The sequence below is a fragment of the Salvelinus alpinus genome, chromosome 11 (assembly GCF_045679555.1).
Source record: "Salvelinus alpinus chromosome 11, SLU_Salpinus.1, whole genome shotgun sequence".
Lineage (NCBI taxonomy): Eukaryota > Metazoa > Chordata > Actinopteri > Salmoniformes > Salmonidae > Salvelinus > Salvelinus alpinus.
The window spans coordinates 3,176,749-3,193,153 of record NC_092096.1 but is presented as its reverse complement, the minus strand read 5'-3'; the positions used below and the strand labels follow the sequence as shown (position 1 = coordinate 3,193,153).

At 47.8% G+C, this 16,405-nt stretch overlaps 1 protein-coding gene across 2 annotated transcripts in view; it reads left to right on the top strand.

Annotated features, from left to right (window-relative positions):
- cnot4b (CCR4-NOT transcription complex, subunit 4b) overlaps positions 1-16,405 on the top strand; it is a 72,449-nt gene that overhangs the window by 29,732 nt on the left and 26,312 nt on the right. The window contains exons 4-11 of one of the 2 annotated variants that reach the window (XM_071331528.1): positions 338-424; positions 631-732; positions 3,408-3,533; positions 3,800-3,921; positions 4,166-4,375; positions 7,228-7,303; positions 8,302-8,566; positions 9,042-9,653. In XM_071331528.1, the coding sequence (XP_071187629.1) occupies positions 338-424; positions 631-732; positions 3,408-3,533; positions 3,800-3,921; positions 4,166-4,375; positions 7,228-7,303; positions 8,302-8,566; positions 9,042-9,653 (1,600 nt within the window). The remainder of the gene's footprint in view (positions 1-337; positions 425-630; positions 733-3,407; positions 3,534-3,799; positions 3,922-4,165; positions 4,376-7,227; positions 7,304-8,301; positions 8,567-9,041; positions 9,654-16,405) is intronic. The other variant, XM_071331529.1, reaches the window with a different exon arrangement.

Below are 16,405 nucleotides of genomic sequence, written 5' to 3'. Positions count from 1 at the left end.
TTATAGATTGTTACTCTGGTAACCACTAGACTCAAACCAGGGAATGTTTATAGATTGTTACTCTGGTAACCACTAGACTCAAACCAGGGAATGTTTATAGATTGTTACTCTGGTAACCACTAGACTCAAACCAGGGAATGTTTATAGATTGTTAATCTGATAACCACTAGACTCAAACCAGGGAAGAATGTCATGGAAATTTTCTCGTTCTGACTATCTTATTGTAACTGTTTTGGAGCGTAAATGACTGTTGTAACATGATTATAAGGGTCATGTCTTGATATGTAGACAAACTACATATCCCAACAGTCCCTCTGTTTTCTCTGTCCCGACCCAGGTTCTAAAGAGGCCGGAGTATTTTGTGAAGTTCGGGAAGGTCCATAAAGTAGTCATCAACAACAGCACCTCATACGCCGGCTCACAGGTAATGAGGGGGCGGGAACTTCCTGTGGGAGAGGATGATTGACAGTAATGTGGTAGTTTTAAATTGATGGGGTTTTGGTTGGTTGGAGTGCATTAGTAATGTATTACTAACACAACATACAGCCATAACACCAATACAATGGAAATACATAAAGTACACAGATTGATTGATTGACACATTGATTGTCTTGGTCTTGTCCCTTAAAGGGTCCCAGTGCCAGCGCCTATGTCACCTACATCCGGTCAGAAGACGCCCTCAGAGCTATACAGTGTGTCAACAACCTAGTAGTAGACGGCAGAACACTGAAGGTAAGCTTGGGAAAATATACAACGGGATGTACATCCTAGTCTGTGCACAGGACCAAAAATTAAGCATCTCTGTATCAGATTAACATTTAGAATGTCAGCTTCTCTGATGTGAATTTCTACACCTTTCACATAGGATTTTACTGTATGTTGGCTGTAAAAACAATTGGGCGATGTTTATAATCTCCTTTTTCAAACAGCCCCGTTTTTTACCTCTTTCTTGTCGCGGCGTTCACCTTTTTAATATAGCCATTGCTTAGGCGGCAAGGAGAAAGAGACGTTCAACTTTGACCCTGTTGTTGGGATCGTTGTCACGGTAACCTAAATTCTAATTTTAATTTCTTCACATTCTCAGCAGTCCGTTAGCAGCTCGCCGTAAATCATTACCTTGTAATGCGATAATTTTTCTGTTATGGTGAATAAAAAGTTTTGTCAGTTATGTTCTGGTAATTATATGAGCTGGCTAGCCAGCTGGTTAGCTAGCTAACAAGCTAACCAAAAACATTGTCTACAAAAGTTGATTTTAGTTGCCATATCCTGAATACATTTTTAACCAATTTTTATTTGGGTGCGAATAAAGAGCTTGTAGCATTTTTGGTTGGACCAGACTAGTGAGACGTCGTCCAGACTGGTGAGATGTTGTCCAGACTGGTTGAACTTTTATTTTCTTGACTAAATGAAGGCGTTTCCCTTTTCTACTCGTTCAATAAAGCTGTCTTGGGGAATTATTGCCAAGCTTTTAGTACACGTGGATATCTCGTGCATAGTTTGACCTAACGAACTGTCGTTGTGTTCGACAGGCTTCTTTAGGGACTACGAAATACTGCAGCTAACGAACTGTCGTTGTGTTCTACAGGCTTCTTTAGGCACTATGAAATACTGCAGCTAACGAGCTGTCGTTGTGTTCTACAGGCTTCTTTAGGGACTACGAAATACTGCAGCTAACAAACTGTCGTTGTGTTCTTTAGGGACTACTAAATACTGCAGCTAACGAGCTGTCGTTGTGTTCTTTAGGGACTACGAAATACTGCAGCTAACGAGCTGTCGTTGTGTTCTACAGGCTTCTTTAGGGACTACGAAATACTGCAGCTAACGAGCTGTCGTTGTGTTCTACAGCCTTCTTTAGGGACGACGAAATACTGCAGCTAACGAGCTGTCGTTGTGTTCTACCGGCTTCTTTAGGGACTACGAAATACTGCAGCTAACGAACTGTCGTTGTGTTCTACAGGCTTCTTTAGGGACTACGAAATACTGCAGCTAACGACCTGTCGTTGTGTTCTACAGCCTTCTTTAGGGACGACGAAATACTGCAGCTAACGAGCTGTCGTTGTGTTCTACCGGCTTCTTTAGGGACTACGAAATACTGCAGCTAACGAGCTTTCGTTATGTTCTACAGGCTTCTTTAGGGACTACGAAATACTGCAGCTAACGAGCTGTCGTTGTGTTCTACAGGCTTCTTTAGGGACTACGAAATACTGCAGCTAACGAGCTGTCGTTGTGTTCTACAGGCTTCTTTAGGGACTACGAAATACTGCAGCTAACGAGCTGTCGTTGTGTTCTACAGGCTTTAGGGACTACGAAATACTGCAGCTAACGACCTGTCGTTGTGTTCTACAGGCTTCTTTAGGGACTACGAAATACTGCAGCTCACGAACTGTCGTTGTGTTCTACAGCCTTCTTTAGGGACTACGAAATACTGCAGCTAACGAGCTGTCGTTGTGTTCTACAGGCTTCTATAGGGACTACGAAATACTGCAGCTAACGAACTGTCGTTGTGTTCTACAGGCTTCTTTAGGGACTACGAAATACTGCAGCTAACGAGCTGTCGTTGTGTTCTACAGGCTTCTTTAGGGACTACGAAATACTGCAGCTAACGAGCTGTCGTTGTGTTCTACAGGCTTCTTTAGGGACTACGAAATACTGCAGCTAACGACCTGTCGTTGTGTTCTACAGCCTTCTTTAGGGACGACGAAATACTGCAGCTAACGAGCTGTCGTTGTGTTCTACCGGCTTCTTTAGGGACTACGAAATACTGCAGCTAACGAACTGTCGTTGTGTTCTACAGGCTTCTTTAGGGACTACGAAATACTGCAGCTAACGACCTGTCGTTGTGTTCTACAGCCTTCTTTAGGGACGACGAAATACTGCAGCTAACGAGCTGTCGTTGTGTTCTACCGGCTTCTTTAGGGACTACGAAATACTGCAGCTAACGAGCTTTCGTTATGTTCTACAGGCTTCTTTAGGGACTACGAAATACTGCAGCTAACGAGCTGTCGTTGTGTTCTACAGGCTTCTTTAGGGACTACGAAATACTGCAGCTAACGAGCTGTCGTTGTGTTCTACAGGCTTCTTTAGGGACTACGAAATACTGCAGCTAACGAGCTGTCGTTGTGTTCTACAGGCTTCTTTAGGGACTACGAAATACTGCAGCTAACGAGCTGTCGTTGTGTTCTACAGGCTTCTCTAGGGACTACGAAATACTGCAGCTAACGAACTGTCGTTGTGTTCTACAGGCTTCTTTAGGGACTACTAAATACTGCAGCTAACGAACTGTCGTTGTGTTCTACAGGCTTCTTTAGGGACTACGAAATACTGCAGCTAACGAGCTGTCGTTGTGTTCTACAGGCTTTAGGGACTACAAAATACTGCAGCTAACGACCTGTCGTTGTGTTCTACAGGCTTCTTTAGGGACTACGAAATACTGCAGCTACTTTCTGAAGAGCATGGGGTGTCCCAAACCTGACTGCATGTATCTACACGAGCTGGGGGATGATGCAGCCAGCTTCACTAAAGAGGAGATGCAGGTAAGAGGACCAATTCAATACTTAGTAAGGCTCTTTCTCAGTTCATCTTTCCTCTGATCCTCACATGCTATCTCCTACCTCCTCTAAAACACATTGTAGAAGGTCTGATGGGAGGGACCTGGGACCCTCTCCTCCAATATGCTTGAGAAGGAGATGAATAGATGGGATGCGAGTCCTTAGATTGTAGTAGTGTTGGAGTGTAGACTACACAGCAGGTTTTATCCTTCTAACTTGGTCCTTTGTGTTGCTCTGTGTTGTTCCGTCAGGCAGGGAAACATCAAGAGTATGAGCAGAGGCTGTTACAGGATCTGTACCAGAACCCCACCGTTACCAGCCAGACCTCAGGAGGGGAGACGACCAGGAGCTCGAAACCCAGCTGTTTACAGAGGTAGGCGTAGAGCTCGAAACCCTGCTGCTCTTTGCAGAGGTAGGGCTAAGCTCTTTAGAGGTACACACTACCCTGGGATCCATTTTATTACCTGACACTTGACTGATGTCTTTTGAAGAGCTGAGATTTAACTCTTGACTCATGTGGTACATTTGTCTCCCTTCTCTGCCTCTCTAACGATTCACTATTCCTTCTTTCTCTCTTTCTCCGCTCGCTCGCTCTCGTCTCCCTCTCTCCTCTCCAGATCCAACAGTAACAACAGTCACGGACAAGACGTGTGGCCGACGTTACAACCCACGGGGAAAACAACCAACGGTCTATCGGAGCACCGTAAGAGCCCGCCCGGCGGCGGCTCGGACTCTGAACACGTGACACCGGATGGACCAGAACGTGACATCGGTCTGGCCTCTGTGACTGGCCTCTCGCTCTTCTCCTCAAGCTGTGACCCCCCCAGGTAAAAGGGGGGCCGTAGACACTTCACTCAAGCGGCCGCGACGGAGCCACGTGTTCACGCGCCGGTTCTACATACTTACTCGTGTAGCTAAAATGTTGCGAGGCGCTTGTGTATACGACGCTCCGTTCGTGTGAAGTGTGTATCCGTCTTAAACAACTATCCGCGGACATTAACTCCCCAACCCATTTACACACACTGCTTCTTTTATAAAGGATCCACTGAAATGTTTTCACACAAAGAAACATGACGAACATGAGACTCTAACTTCTCAAGAGAGAAGTAGAATTTTAATTTATCCTGTTCCAGAACAACTCCTTCAAACCTCCTCGATGCTCTACTGGCGTGGCTGTTATCTCTCATCTACATTTACATTTACATTTAAGTCATTTAGCAGACGCTCTTATCCAGAGCGACTTACAAATTGGTGCATTCACCTTATGATATCCAGTGGAACAACCACTTTACAATAGTGCATCTAACTCTTTTAAGGGGGGGGGGGGGGTTAGAAGGATTACTTTATCCTATCCTAGGTATTCCTTGAAGAGGTGGGGTTTCAGGTGTCTCCGGAAGGTGGTGATTGACTCCGCTGACCTGGCGTCGTGAGGGAGTTTGTTCCACTACTATCTACTGGCGTGGCTGTTATCTCTCTTCTACTGGTGTGGCTGTTATCTCTCATCTACTGGCGTGGCTGTTATCTCTCATCTGCTGGCGTGGCTGTTATCTCTCATCTACTGGCGTGGCTGTTATCTCTCATCTACTGGCGTGGCTGTTATCTCTCATCTGCTGGTGTGGCTGTTATCTCTCATCTGCTGGCGTGGCTGTTATCTCTCATCTGCTGGCGTGGCTGTTATCTCTCTTCTACTAGTGTGGCTGTTATCTCTCATCTACTGGTGTTGCTGTTATCTCTCACCTACTGGTGTGGCTGTTATCTCCTACTGGCGTTGCTGTTATCTCTCATCTGCTGGTGTTGCTGTTATCTCTCATCTACTGGTGTGGCTGTTATCTCTCACCTACTGGCGTAGGGCGGCGCACAATTGGCCCAGCGTTCTCCGGGTTAGGGCAGGGTTGGTTCGGGGGAAATTTCCTTGACTCAACGCGCTCTAGCGACTCCTTGTGGCTGTCCGGGCACCTGCAAGCTGACCTCTACCGTCAGTTGACCGGTGTTCCTCCGACACATTGGTGCGGCTAGCTTCCGGGTTCAGCAGGCGGGTGTTAAGAAGCAGCGCGGCTTGGCGGTTAAGGTTTTGGAGGACGCGTGGCTCAACCTTCACCTCTCCCAAGCCCATTGGAGTTGCAGGGATGAGAGAAGATTGTAACTACCAATTGGATTTCATGATATTGGGGAGAAGAAGGGGGTGAAAAAAATGTCAAACAAGAATGGCCATACTGAAGAGCTCAGTGACTTTCAACGTGGCATCGTCATTGGATGCCACCTTTCCAACAAGTCAGTTCGTCAAATTTCTGCCCTGCTAGAGCTGCCCCGGTCCACTGTAAGTGCTGTTATTGTGAAGTGGAAACGTCTAGGAGCAACAACGGCTCAGCCGCGAAGTGGTAGGCCACACAAGCTCACAGAATGGGACCGCCAAGTATTGAATAGCGTAAAAAAATCGTCTTGGGTTCCACTACCGAGTTCCAAACTGCCTCTGGCAGCAACGTCAGTACAATAACTGTTCGTCAGGAGCTTCAAGAAATGGGTTTCCATGGCTGAGCAGCCGCACACAAGCCTAAGATCACCATGCGCAACGCCAAGCGTCGGCTGGAGTGGTGTAAAGCTCGCCGCCATTGGACTCTGAAGCAGTGGAAACACGTTCACTGGAGTGATTAATCACACTTCACCATCTGGCAGTCCGACGGAAAATCTGGGTTTGCCGGATGCCAGGAGAACACTACCTGCCCCAATGCATAGTGCCAACTGTAAAGTTTGGTGGAGGAGGAATAATGGTCTTGGGCTGTTTTTTGTGGTTCGGGCCCCTTAGTTCCAGTGAAGGGAAATCTTAATGCTACAGCATACAATGACATTCTAGACGATTCTGTGCATCTTTGTGTCAACAGTTTGGTGAAGGCCCTTTCCTGTTTCAACATGACAATGCCCCCGTGCACAAAGCGAGGTCCATCCAGAAATGGTTTGTCAAGATCGGTGTGGAAGAACATGACTGACCTGCACAGAGCCCTGACCTCAACCAAATCAAACACCTTTGGCATGAATTGGAACGCCGACTGCGAGCCAGGCCTAATCGCCCAACATCAGTGCCCGACCTCACTAATGCTCTTGTGGCTGAATGGAAGCAAGTCCCCCTGCAGCGATGTTCCATCATCTAGTGGAAAGCCTTCCCAGAAGATTGGAGGCTGTTATAGCAGCAATGTTCCAACATCTAGTGGAAAGCCTTCCCAGAAGAGTGGAGGCTGTTATAGCAGCAATGTTCCAACATCTAGTGGAAAGCCTTCCCAGAAGAGTGGAGGCTGTTACAGCAGCAATGTTCCATCATCTAGTGGAAAGCCTTCCCAGAAGAGTGGAGGCTGTTATAGCAGCAATGTTCCAACATCTAGTGGAAAGCCTTCCCAGAAGAGTGGAGGCTGTTATAGCAGCAATGTTCCAACATCTAGTGGAAAGCCTTCCCAGAAGAGTGGAGGCTGTTATAGCAGCAATGTTCCAACATCTAGTGGAAAGCCTTCCCAGAAGAGTGGAGCCTGTTATAGCAGCAAAGAGGGCGGGACCAACTCCATATTAATGACCATGATTCTGGAATGAGATGTTTGACGAGCAGGTGTCCACATCCTGTTGGTGATGTAATTTTATCTCTGGTCATCCTCGCCACACCATGGTTGTTCTAACAGGCTGCTGTGTCTTTCAGCCCCAGTGACGCTCTGCCAGACGTCATCAGGAGCAGTGACACACAACATGGAGGCTCCTCAGAACGTCACAACCTGGTAGGATGGAGAACATGGTAGAGGTATCAGGGGAAATGTTATGCCAAGTTGGTCTTTATTTGACCGTAGCTGCAGATTCCCATCTACCAAGTCTATCTGTTGATTCCTTGACATCTTGATTGAAAAGCTGTTACACATTGGTCAGTATTATTATTATTTAACTAATCAGTGTTGCTGACTAATGGTTTATTCATTCTAATATGATTGAGAAGACTGACTATATCTCTCTCTCACGCTTGCTCTCGCTTCTCCCTCCCTCATCTCTCTCCTCCCTCATCTCTCTATCCTCCCTCCCTCATCTCTCTATCCTCCCTCCCTCATCTCTCTATCCTCCCTCCCTCATCTCTCTATCCTCCCTCCCTCCTCTCTATCCTCCCTCTCATCTCTCTCTCCTCCCTCCCTCATCTCTCTATCCTCCCTCCCTCATCTCTCTATCCTCCCTCCCTCATCTCTATCCTCCCTCCCTCATCTCTCTCTCTCTCTCTCACGCTTGCTCTCGCTTCTCCCTCCCTCATCTCTCTCCTCCCTCCCTCATCTCTCTCCTCCCTCCCTCATCTCTCTCTCTCCTCCCTCCCTCATCTCTCTCTCTCCTCCCTCCCTCATCTCTCTCTCCTCCCTCCCTCTCTCTCTCCTCTCTCTCTCTCTCTCTCTCCCTCCCTCATCTCTCTCTCTCCTCCCTCCCTCATCTCTCTCTCCTCCCTCCCTCCTCTCTCTCTCCTCCCTCCCTCATCTCTCTCTCCTCCCTCCCTCATCTCTCTCTCTCCCTCTCCTCCCTCCCTCATCTCTCTCTCTCTCTCCTCCCTCCCTCATCTCTCTCCTCCCTTCCTCCCTCATCTCTCTCTCCTCCCTTCCTCCCTCATCTCTCTCTCTCCTCCCTTCCTCCCTCATCTCTCTCTCTCCCCTCCCTCCCTCATCTCTCTTTCTGCTCCCTCATATCTCTCTCCTCCCTCCCTCCTATCTCTCTCCTCCCTCCCTCCCTCCCTCTCTCTCTCCCCCAGCTCCCAGACAGTGACTCTCCGTCGCCCCCTCCTGTCCTCTCCGGCCCTCCTGGTTTCTCCAAAGCCAGCCAAGTGGTTCCCGTCAGTGTGACGACCCGGTCTCCCTTTCAGGGGGCTGCCGCCGAGTCCCAGTCTCTGTTCTCAGACAACTTCCTTCATCCTAACCCCATCCCCAGCAGCCTCCGTGGGTTCCCCAGCACCTCCACACATAACAACCACGACACCTGGCCCACTGCACCCCAACCACACAGCCTCTTCACTTCAGGTACAGTGGGAACTCTACCTGCATATAAAAGACAAGTATATCTATTTTTTTTATCTGCGTACGTTACAAATGGGAGATATGTACTATTTTAGATCATGTCATCTAATTGATTTACTGGAGGTTTGAGAGTCAGGCTGGACAACACAGTCCAAATGTCTAGTTAGTGACGAGGCGGCCTAGCTGGTGACGAGGCGGCCTAGCTGGTGACTAGGCGGCCTAGCGGTGACGGGGCGGCCTAGCCGGTGACGAGGCGGCCTAGCCGGTGACGAGGCGGCCTAGCCGGTGACGAGGCGGCCTAGCCGGTGACGAGGCGGCCTAGCCGGTGACGAGGCGGCCTAGCCGGTGACGAGGCGGCCTAGCCGGTGACGAGGCGGCCTTGTTTGTTTGTGTATTAATTATAGGCGTTTTAAAAGCTTTTTCTGTTAAATTTGACATCACTAATATCTATCTCTTTCGTCTCCCTCTCCTCCTCCAGATACCATCCCAGTATCGTCCTCAACAGACTGGCAGGCAGCGTTCGGCTTCGGCTCATCCAAACAACAGACGTCAGAAGATGACCTGGGATTTGATCCCTTCGACATCACCCGTAAAGCCCTGGAGGACCTGATAGAGAAGGAGCTCAGCGTTCAGGACAGCCTCCCGTCCCTCTCCATCTCCCCAGGTCCCTTCCCCCCCCACCACCACTCACTCCTCTCCTCTGTACCCACCAAAGCTGGTCCTGGTCCCCCTGGAGAGCTGATACCCCGTAACCACTTCTTCTCTGGGCTGAACTCGAGTCTCTCTAGTAATCACTGCTTCTCCCAGATGCACCAACACCCTCAACAACGGGATGTCTATAACTCCTTCAGCTTCCCCGGACAGCCGCCTCTGCCTCCATCATCATCATCGTCGTCCTCGTCTTCATCACAGACCGGCCGTCCCCCCTGGATGACGTCCTCCGCGGCTGTAGGCTCGGCTCCGACGCGCAGTAACTTCACCACGCACTTCGGCGGCAACCGTCCGGCGTCACAACACAGCAGCTTCCTGGATCTGATGCTGCCCAGTATGCGTCACCACAGTACAGGACTGGGAGGCATCGCCATGACAGGTAATACATACCATAATAATGATTACAGTGCCTTGGGAAAGGATTCAGACCCCTTTCCCTATTTACACATTTTGTTACGTTACAGCCTTATTCTAAAGTTGATTAAATAAAAACATTGCCCTCATCAATCTACAAACAATACCCCATAATGACAACGCGAAAACTGGTTTTTAGAAACTAAAAAACTGATCACATTTCCATAAGTATTCAGACCCTTTACTCAGTATTTTGTTGAAGCACCTTTTGGCAGTGATTACAGCCTCGAGTCTTCTTGGGTATGACGCTACAAGCTTGGCACACCTGTATTTGGGGAGTTTCTCACATTCTTCTCTGCAGATCCTCTCAAGCTCTGTCAGGTTGGATGGGGAGCGTCGCTGCACAGCTATTTTCAGGTCTCTCCAGAGATGTTCAATCGGGTTCAAGTCTAGGCTCTGGCTGGGCCACTCGAGGACATTCGGAGACTTGTCCCGAAGTCAGCCCTGCATTGTCTTGGCTGTGTGCTTAGGGTCGTTGTCCTGTTGGAAGGTGAACCTCCGCCCCAATCTGAGGTCCTGAGCGCTCTGGAGCAGGTTTTTATCAAGGATCTCTCTGTACTTTGCTTAGTTCATCTTTGCCTCATTCCTGACTAGTCTCCCAGTCCCTGCCGCTGAAAAACATCCCCACAGCATGATGCTGCCACCACCATGCTTCACCGTAGTAATGGTGCCAGGTTTCCTTTGGCATTCAGGCCAAAGCGTTCAATCTTGGTGTTATCAGACCAGAGAATCTTGTTTCTCATGGTCTGAGACTCTTTAGGTGCCTTTTGGGGAAACGCCAAACGGGCTGTCATGTGCCTTTTATTGAAGAGTGGCTGGCGTCTGGCCACCGTACCGTAAAGACCTGATTGGTGGAGTGCTGCAGATGGTTATGCTTCTGGAAGGTTCTCCCATCTCATGATACAGTCCAGACTCCCAGTACAGACTCAGTGGAGAGAAAACATGATATAGTCCAGACTCCCAGTACAGAGATAACATGATACAGTCCAGACTCCCAGTACAGACTCAGTGGAGAGATAACATGATACAGTCCAGACTCCCAGTACAGACTCAGTGGAGAGATAACATGATACAGTCCAGACTCCCAGTACAGACTCAGGTGAGAGATAACATGATACAGTCCAGACTCCCAGTACAGACTCAGTGGAGAGATAACATGATACAGTCCAGACTCCCAGTACAGACTCAGTGGAGAGATAACATGATACAGTCCAGACTCCCAGTACAGACTAAGTGGAGAGATAACATGATACAGTCCAGACTCCCAGTACATACTAAGTGGAGAGATAACATGATACAGTCCAGACTCCCAGTACAGACTCAGTGGAGAGATAACATGATACAGTCCAGACTCCCAGTACAGAGATGACATGATACAGTCCAGACTCCCAGTACAGACTCAGTGGAGAGAGAACATGATACAGTCCAGACTCCCAGTACAGACTCAGTGCAGAGATAACATGATACAGTCCAGACTCCCAGTATAGAGATAACATGATACAGTCCAGACTCCCAGTACAGACTCAGTGGAGAGATAACATGATACAGTCCAGACTCCCAGTACAGAGATAACATGATACAGTCCAGACTCCCAGTACAGACTCAGTGGAGAGATAACATGATACAGTCCAGACTCCCAGTACAGACTCAGTGGAGAGATAACATGATACAGTCCAGACTCCCAGTACAGACCAAGTGGAGAGATAACATGATACAGTCCAGACTCCCAGTACATACTAAGTGGAGAGATAACATGATACAGTCCAGACTCCCAGTACATACTAAGTGGAGAGATAACATGATACAGTCCAGACTCCCAGTACAGAGATGACATGATACAGTCCAGACTCCCAGTACAGACTCAGTGGAGAGAGAACATGATACAGTCCAGTCTCCCAGTACAGACTCAGTGCAGAGATAACATGATACAGTCCAGACTCCCAGTATAGAGATAACATGATACAGTCCAGACTCCCAGTACAGACTCAGTGGAGAGATAACATGATACAGTCCAGACTCCCAGTACAGACTCAGTGGAGAGATAACATGATACAGTCCAGACTCCCAGTACAGACTCAGTGGAGAGATAACATGATACAGTCCAGACTCCCAGTACAGACTCAGGTGAGAGATAACATGATACAGTCCAGACTCCCAGTACAGACTCAGTGGAGAGATAACATGATACAGTCCAGACTCCCAGTACAGACTCAGTGGAGAGATAACATGATACAGTCCAGACTCCCAGTACAGACTCAGTGGAGAGATAACATGATACAGTCCAGACTCCCAGTACAGACTCAGTGGAGAGATAACATGATACAGTCCAGACTCCCAGTACAGACTCAGTGGAGAGATAACATGATACAGTCCAGACTCCCAGTACAGACTCAGTGGAGAGATAACATGATACAGTCCAGACTCCCAGTACAGACTCAGTGGAGAGATAACATGATACAGTCCAGACTCCCAGTACAGACTCAGTGGAGAGATAACATGATACAGTCCAGACTCCCAGTACAGACTCAGTGGAGAGATAACATGATACAGTCCAGACTCCCAGTACAGAGATAACATGATACAGTCCAGACTCCCAGTACAGACTCAGTGGAGAGATAACATGATACAGTCCAGACTCCCAGTACAGACTCAGTGGAGAGATAACATGATACAGTCCAGACTCCCAGTCCAGACTCCCAGTACAGAGATAACATGATACAGTCCAGACTCCCAGTACAGACTCAGTGAGAAGGACTTGGGGATAATGTATGAAATATACAGTAGTATAAATGCATGTAGTGCTATATACTTAGCCAATAAGCATCCAGGATCCAAACTAGCCGTGTTTATAATGGAGACATGGACTCTGCCAGTGGCAGCTACGACTGGGTAAAGCCCAGCCCTGCAGCTCTTTTTATTTTATTTATTTGTTTTTTTGTCCACAAACAATCCCGTGAGGTCATTGAATTGCATTGCATTGTGGGTAAGTAATAGGTAATATACATGAGCGAGAGAACCACTGGGTGGCAGCACTTGATTACACTAGTGTAGTGTAGTGGCTGGAATGGCCATCAGAACAGACTGACCCACTTGATTACCCTAGTGTAGTGTAGTGGCTGGAATGACCATCAGAACAGACTGACCCACTTGATTACCCTAGTGTAGTGTAGTGGCTGGAATGACCATCAGAACAGACTGACCCACTTGATTACCCTAGTGTAGTGTAGTGGCTGGAATGACCATCAGAACAGACTGACCCACTTGATTACCCTAGTGTAGTGTAGTGGCTGGAATGACCATCAGAACAGACTGACCCACTTGATTACCCTAGTGTAGTGTAGTGGCTGGAATGACCATCAGAACAGACTGACCCACTTGATTACCCTAGTGTAGTGTAGTGGCTGGAATGACCATCAGAACAGACTGACCCACTTGATTACCCTAGTGTAGTGTAGTGGCTGGAATGACCATCAGAACAGACTGACCCACTTGATTACCCTAGTGTAGTGTAGTGGCTGGAATGACCATCAGAACAGACTGACCCACTTGATTACCCTAGTGTAGTGTAGTGGCTGGAATGACCATCAGAACAGACTGACCCACTTGATTACCCTAGTGTAGTGTAGTGGCTGGAATGACCATCAGAACAGACTGACCCACTTGATTACCCTAGTGTAGTGTAGTGGCTGGAATGACCATCAGAACAGACTGACCCACTTGATTACCCTAGTGTAGTGTAGTGGCTGGAATGACCATCAGAACAGACTGACCCACTTGATTACCCTAGTGTAGTGTAGTGGCTGGAATGACCATCAGAACAGTCTGACCCACTTGATTACCCTAGTGTAGTGTAGTGGCTGGAATGACCATCAGAACAGACTGACCCACTTGATTACCCTAGTGTAGTGTAGTGGCTGGAATGACCATCAGAACAGACTGACCCACTTGATTACCCTAGTGTAGTGTAGTGGCTGGAATGACCATCAGAACAGACTGACCCACTTGATTACCCTAGTGTAGTGTAGTGGCTGGAATGACCATCAGAACAGACTGACCCACTTGATTACCCTAGTGTAGTGTAGTGGCTGGAATGACCATCAGAACAGACTGACCCACTTGATTACCCTAGTGTAGTGTAGTGGCTGGAATGACCATCAGAACAGACTGACCCAGTCAGCCAACTGTATAGAAGATGTCATAGGATGTTAATGCCAGGGTCAAATGTACAGATTATGCATCACTGTTTGGCTACATAGCTTTGAAATAATGTATAATTAATAATTATAATAATTATAATAATATATAGCACATTGATCAAATAATCTAAATGCATATGGTTAGGTAGTTGAGCTGCTACGTTGTCTGCAAACCATTTTACTACAATCCAGCTTTCTCTCTGACTGACAGACAACTAAATCCTCCCAGGACTAGTCAGATCTGTCTGACCAGGAGAGGAATCAGACCATGTGGTCTCTGACCCGAACAACCTCTTCCTGTGTGAAGAACAGAAACAAACACGTTTAGCAGAGCACCTCCCCTCTCGCTCCTCATTCGTCCACCAGCTCTTTATTTGGCTGTTGCTGACACACCTCTGCTCTCTGGATGGCTGCCCAGGAAACATGGTCAACTGTCATTGGCCAGTTCCTCTCTCAACCCCCGCCCCCCCCCCGGACTGAGCCTAGGGCTGCGTCTCAAATAGCACTTGTTCCCTATATAGTGTAGAACAACTTCTGACCAGGTCGTTTGGGGTCGGCCCTGGTTCTGGGTCATTCATCCTGTGAGGCTGACAAGTGAGGGCAGCTCCTCTTTGCTTTTCCGTTTACCTCAGCAGCTGCTCTCCTCTGATCCTCTCCCCTTCTCCTCTCCCCTTCTCCTCTTCCCTTCTCCACTCTCCTCCCTTCCGATCTCCACCTCTCCCTTTCTCCTCTTCCCTTCTCCACTCTCCTCCCTTCCGATCTCCACCTCTCCCCTTCTCTTCCCTTCTCCTCTCCGCTTCTCCACTCTCCTCAATTCCGATCTCCTCCTCTCCCCTTCTCCTCTTCCCTTCTCCTCTTCCCTCTGCTCTCCTCCCTTCCGATCTCCTCTTCCCTTCTCCTCTTCCCTCTGCTCTCCTCCGCTCCTCTTCCCTTCTACTCTCTCCTCCCCTCCCGATCTCCTCTACTCTCCCCTCCTTTCCTCTCCTCCCAAATACGTCAGTCAGGGAGACTGAGGCCAATCACCCTCCCTCTCCTTCCCTGACTTCTCTCTCGTCCTCCACTGATGGAGAGATGTGAGCCAAGATTGAGGTCTACATCTTAAAGTGTGTTTTTGGTCAGGACACGACACACCGACTCAGAAACATCCAGGGTGCATTCCAAATAGCACCCTAATCCCTACATAGTGCATTCATTTTGACCATAGGGAATAGCTCTTAACCATCAGTGCAGTTAAAGAAGGAGTTAAGAAAATATTTACTGAGTAAACTAAAGTAATAAAATAACAATAACGAGACTATATACAGGGGTTACCGGTACCGAGTCAATGTGCGGGGGTACAGGTTAGTCGAGGTCATTTGTACATGTACAGTTTAGGTCAGAAGTTTACATACACCTTAGCCAAATACATTTAAACTCTGTTTTTCACAATTCCTGACATTTAATGGTCTTAGGTCAGTTAGGATCACCACTTTATTTTAAGAATGTGAAATGTCAGAATAATAGTAGAGAGAATGATTTATTTCAGCTTTTATTTCTCTCATCACTTTCCCAGTGGGTCAGAAGTTTACATACACTCAATTAGTATTTGGTAGCATTGCCTTTTAAATTGTTTAACTTGGGTCAAACGTTTCGGGCAGCCTTCCACAAGCTTGGTGAATTTTGGCCACATCCTCCTGACAGAGCTGGTGTAACTGAGTCAGGTTTACAGGCCTCCTTGCTCGCGCACGCTTTTTCAGTTCTACCTTCAAATGTTCTGTAGGATTGAGGTCAGGGCTTTGTGATGGCCACTCCTATACCTTGACTTTGTTGTCCTTCAGCCATTTTGCCAGAAGTGTGGAAGTATGCTTGGGGTCATTGTCCATTTGGAAGACCCATTTGCGACCAAGCTTTATCTTCCTGACTGATGTCTTGAGATGTTGATTCAATATATCCACATAATTTTCCTACCTCATGATGCCATCTATTTTGTGAAGTGCACCAGTCCCTCTTGCAGCAAAGCACCCCCACAACATGATGCTGCCACCCCCGTGCTTCATGGTTGGGATGGTGTTCTTTGGCTTGCAAGCGTCCCCCTTTTTCCTGTGAATATATTCACAGTGTCTGGATGTGAATATACCACATCCAGACACTGAGGTGAATATACCACACTGAGGTGAATATACCACATCCAGACACTGAGGTGAATATACCACATCCAGACACTGAGGTGAATATACCACATCCAGACACTGAGGTGAATATACCACATCCAGACACTGAGGTGAATATACCACATCCAGACACTGAGGTGAATATACCACACTGAGGTGAATATACCACATCCAGACACTGAGGTGAATATACCACATCCAGACACTGAGGTGAATATACCACATCCAGACACTGAGGTGAATATACCACATCCAGATACTGAGATGAATCTAGATCATTGTGCACTGCAGCCCATCCTCCATCTGTACAGCCCATCCTCCATCTGTACAGCCCATCCTCCATCTGTACAGCCCATCATCCATCCCTCCAT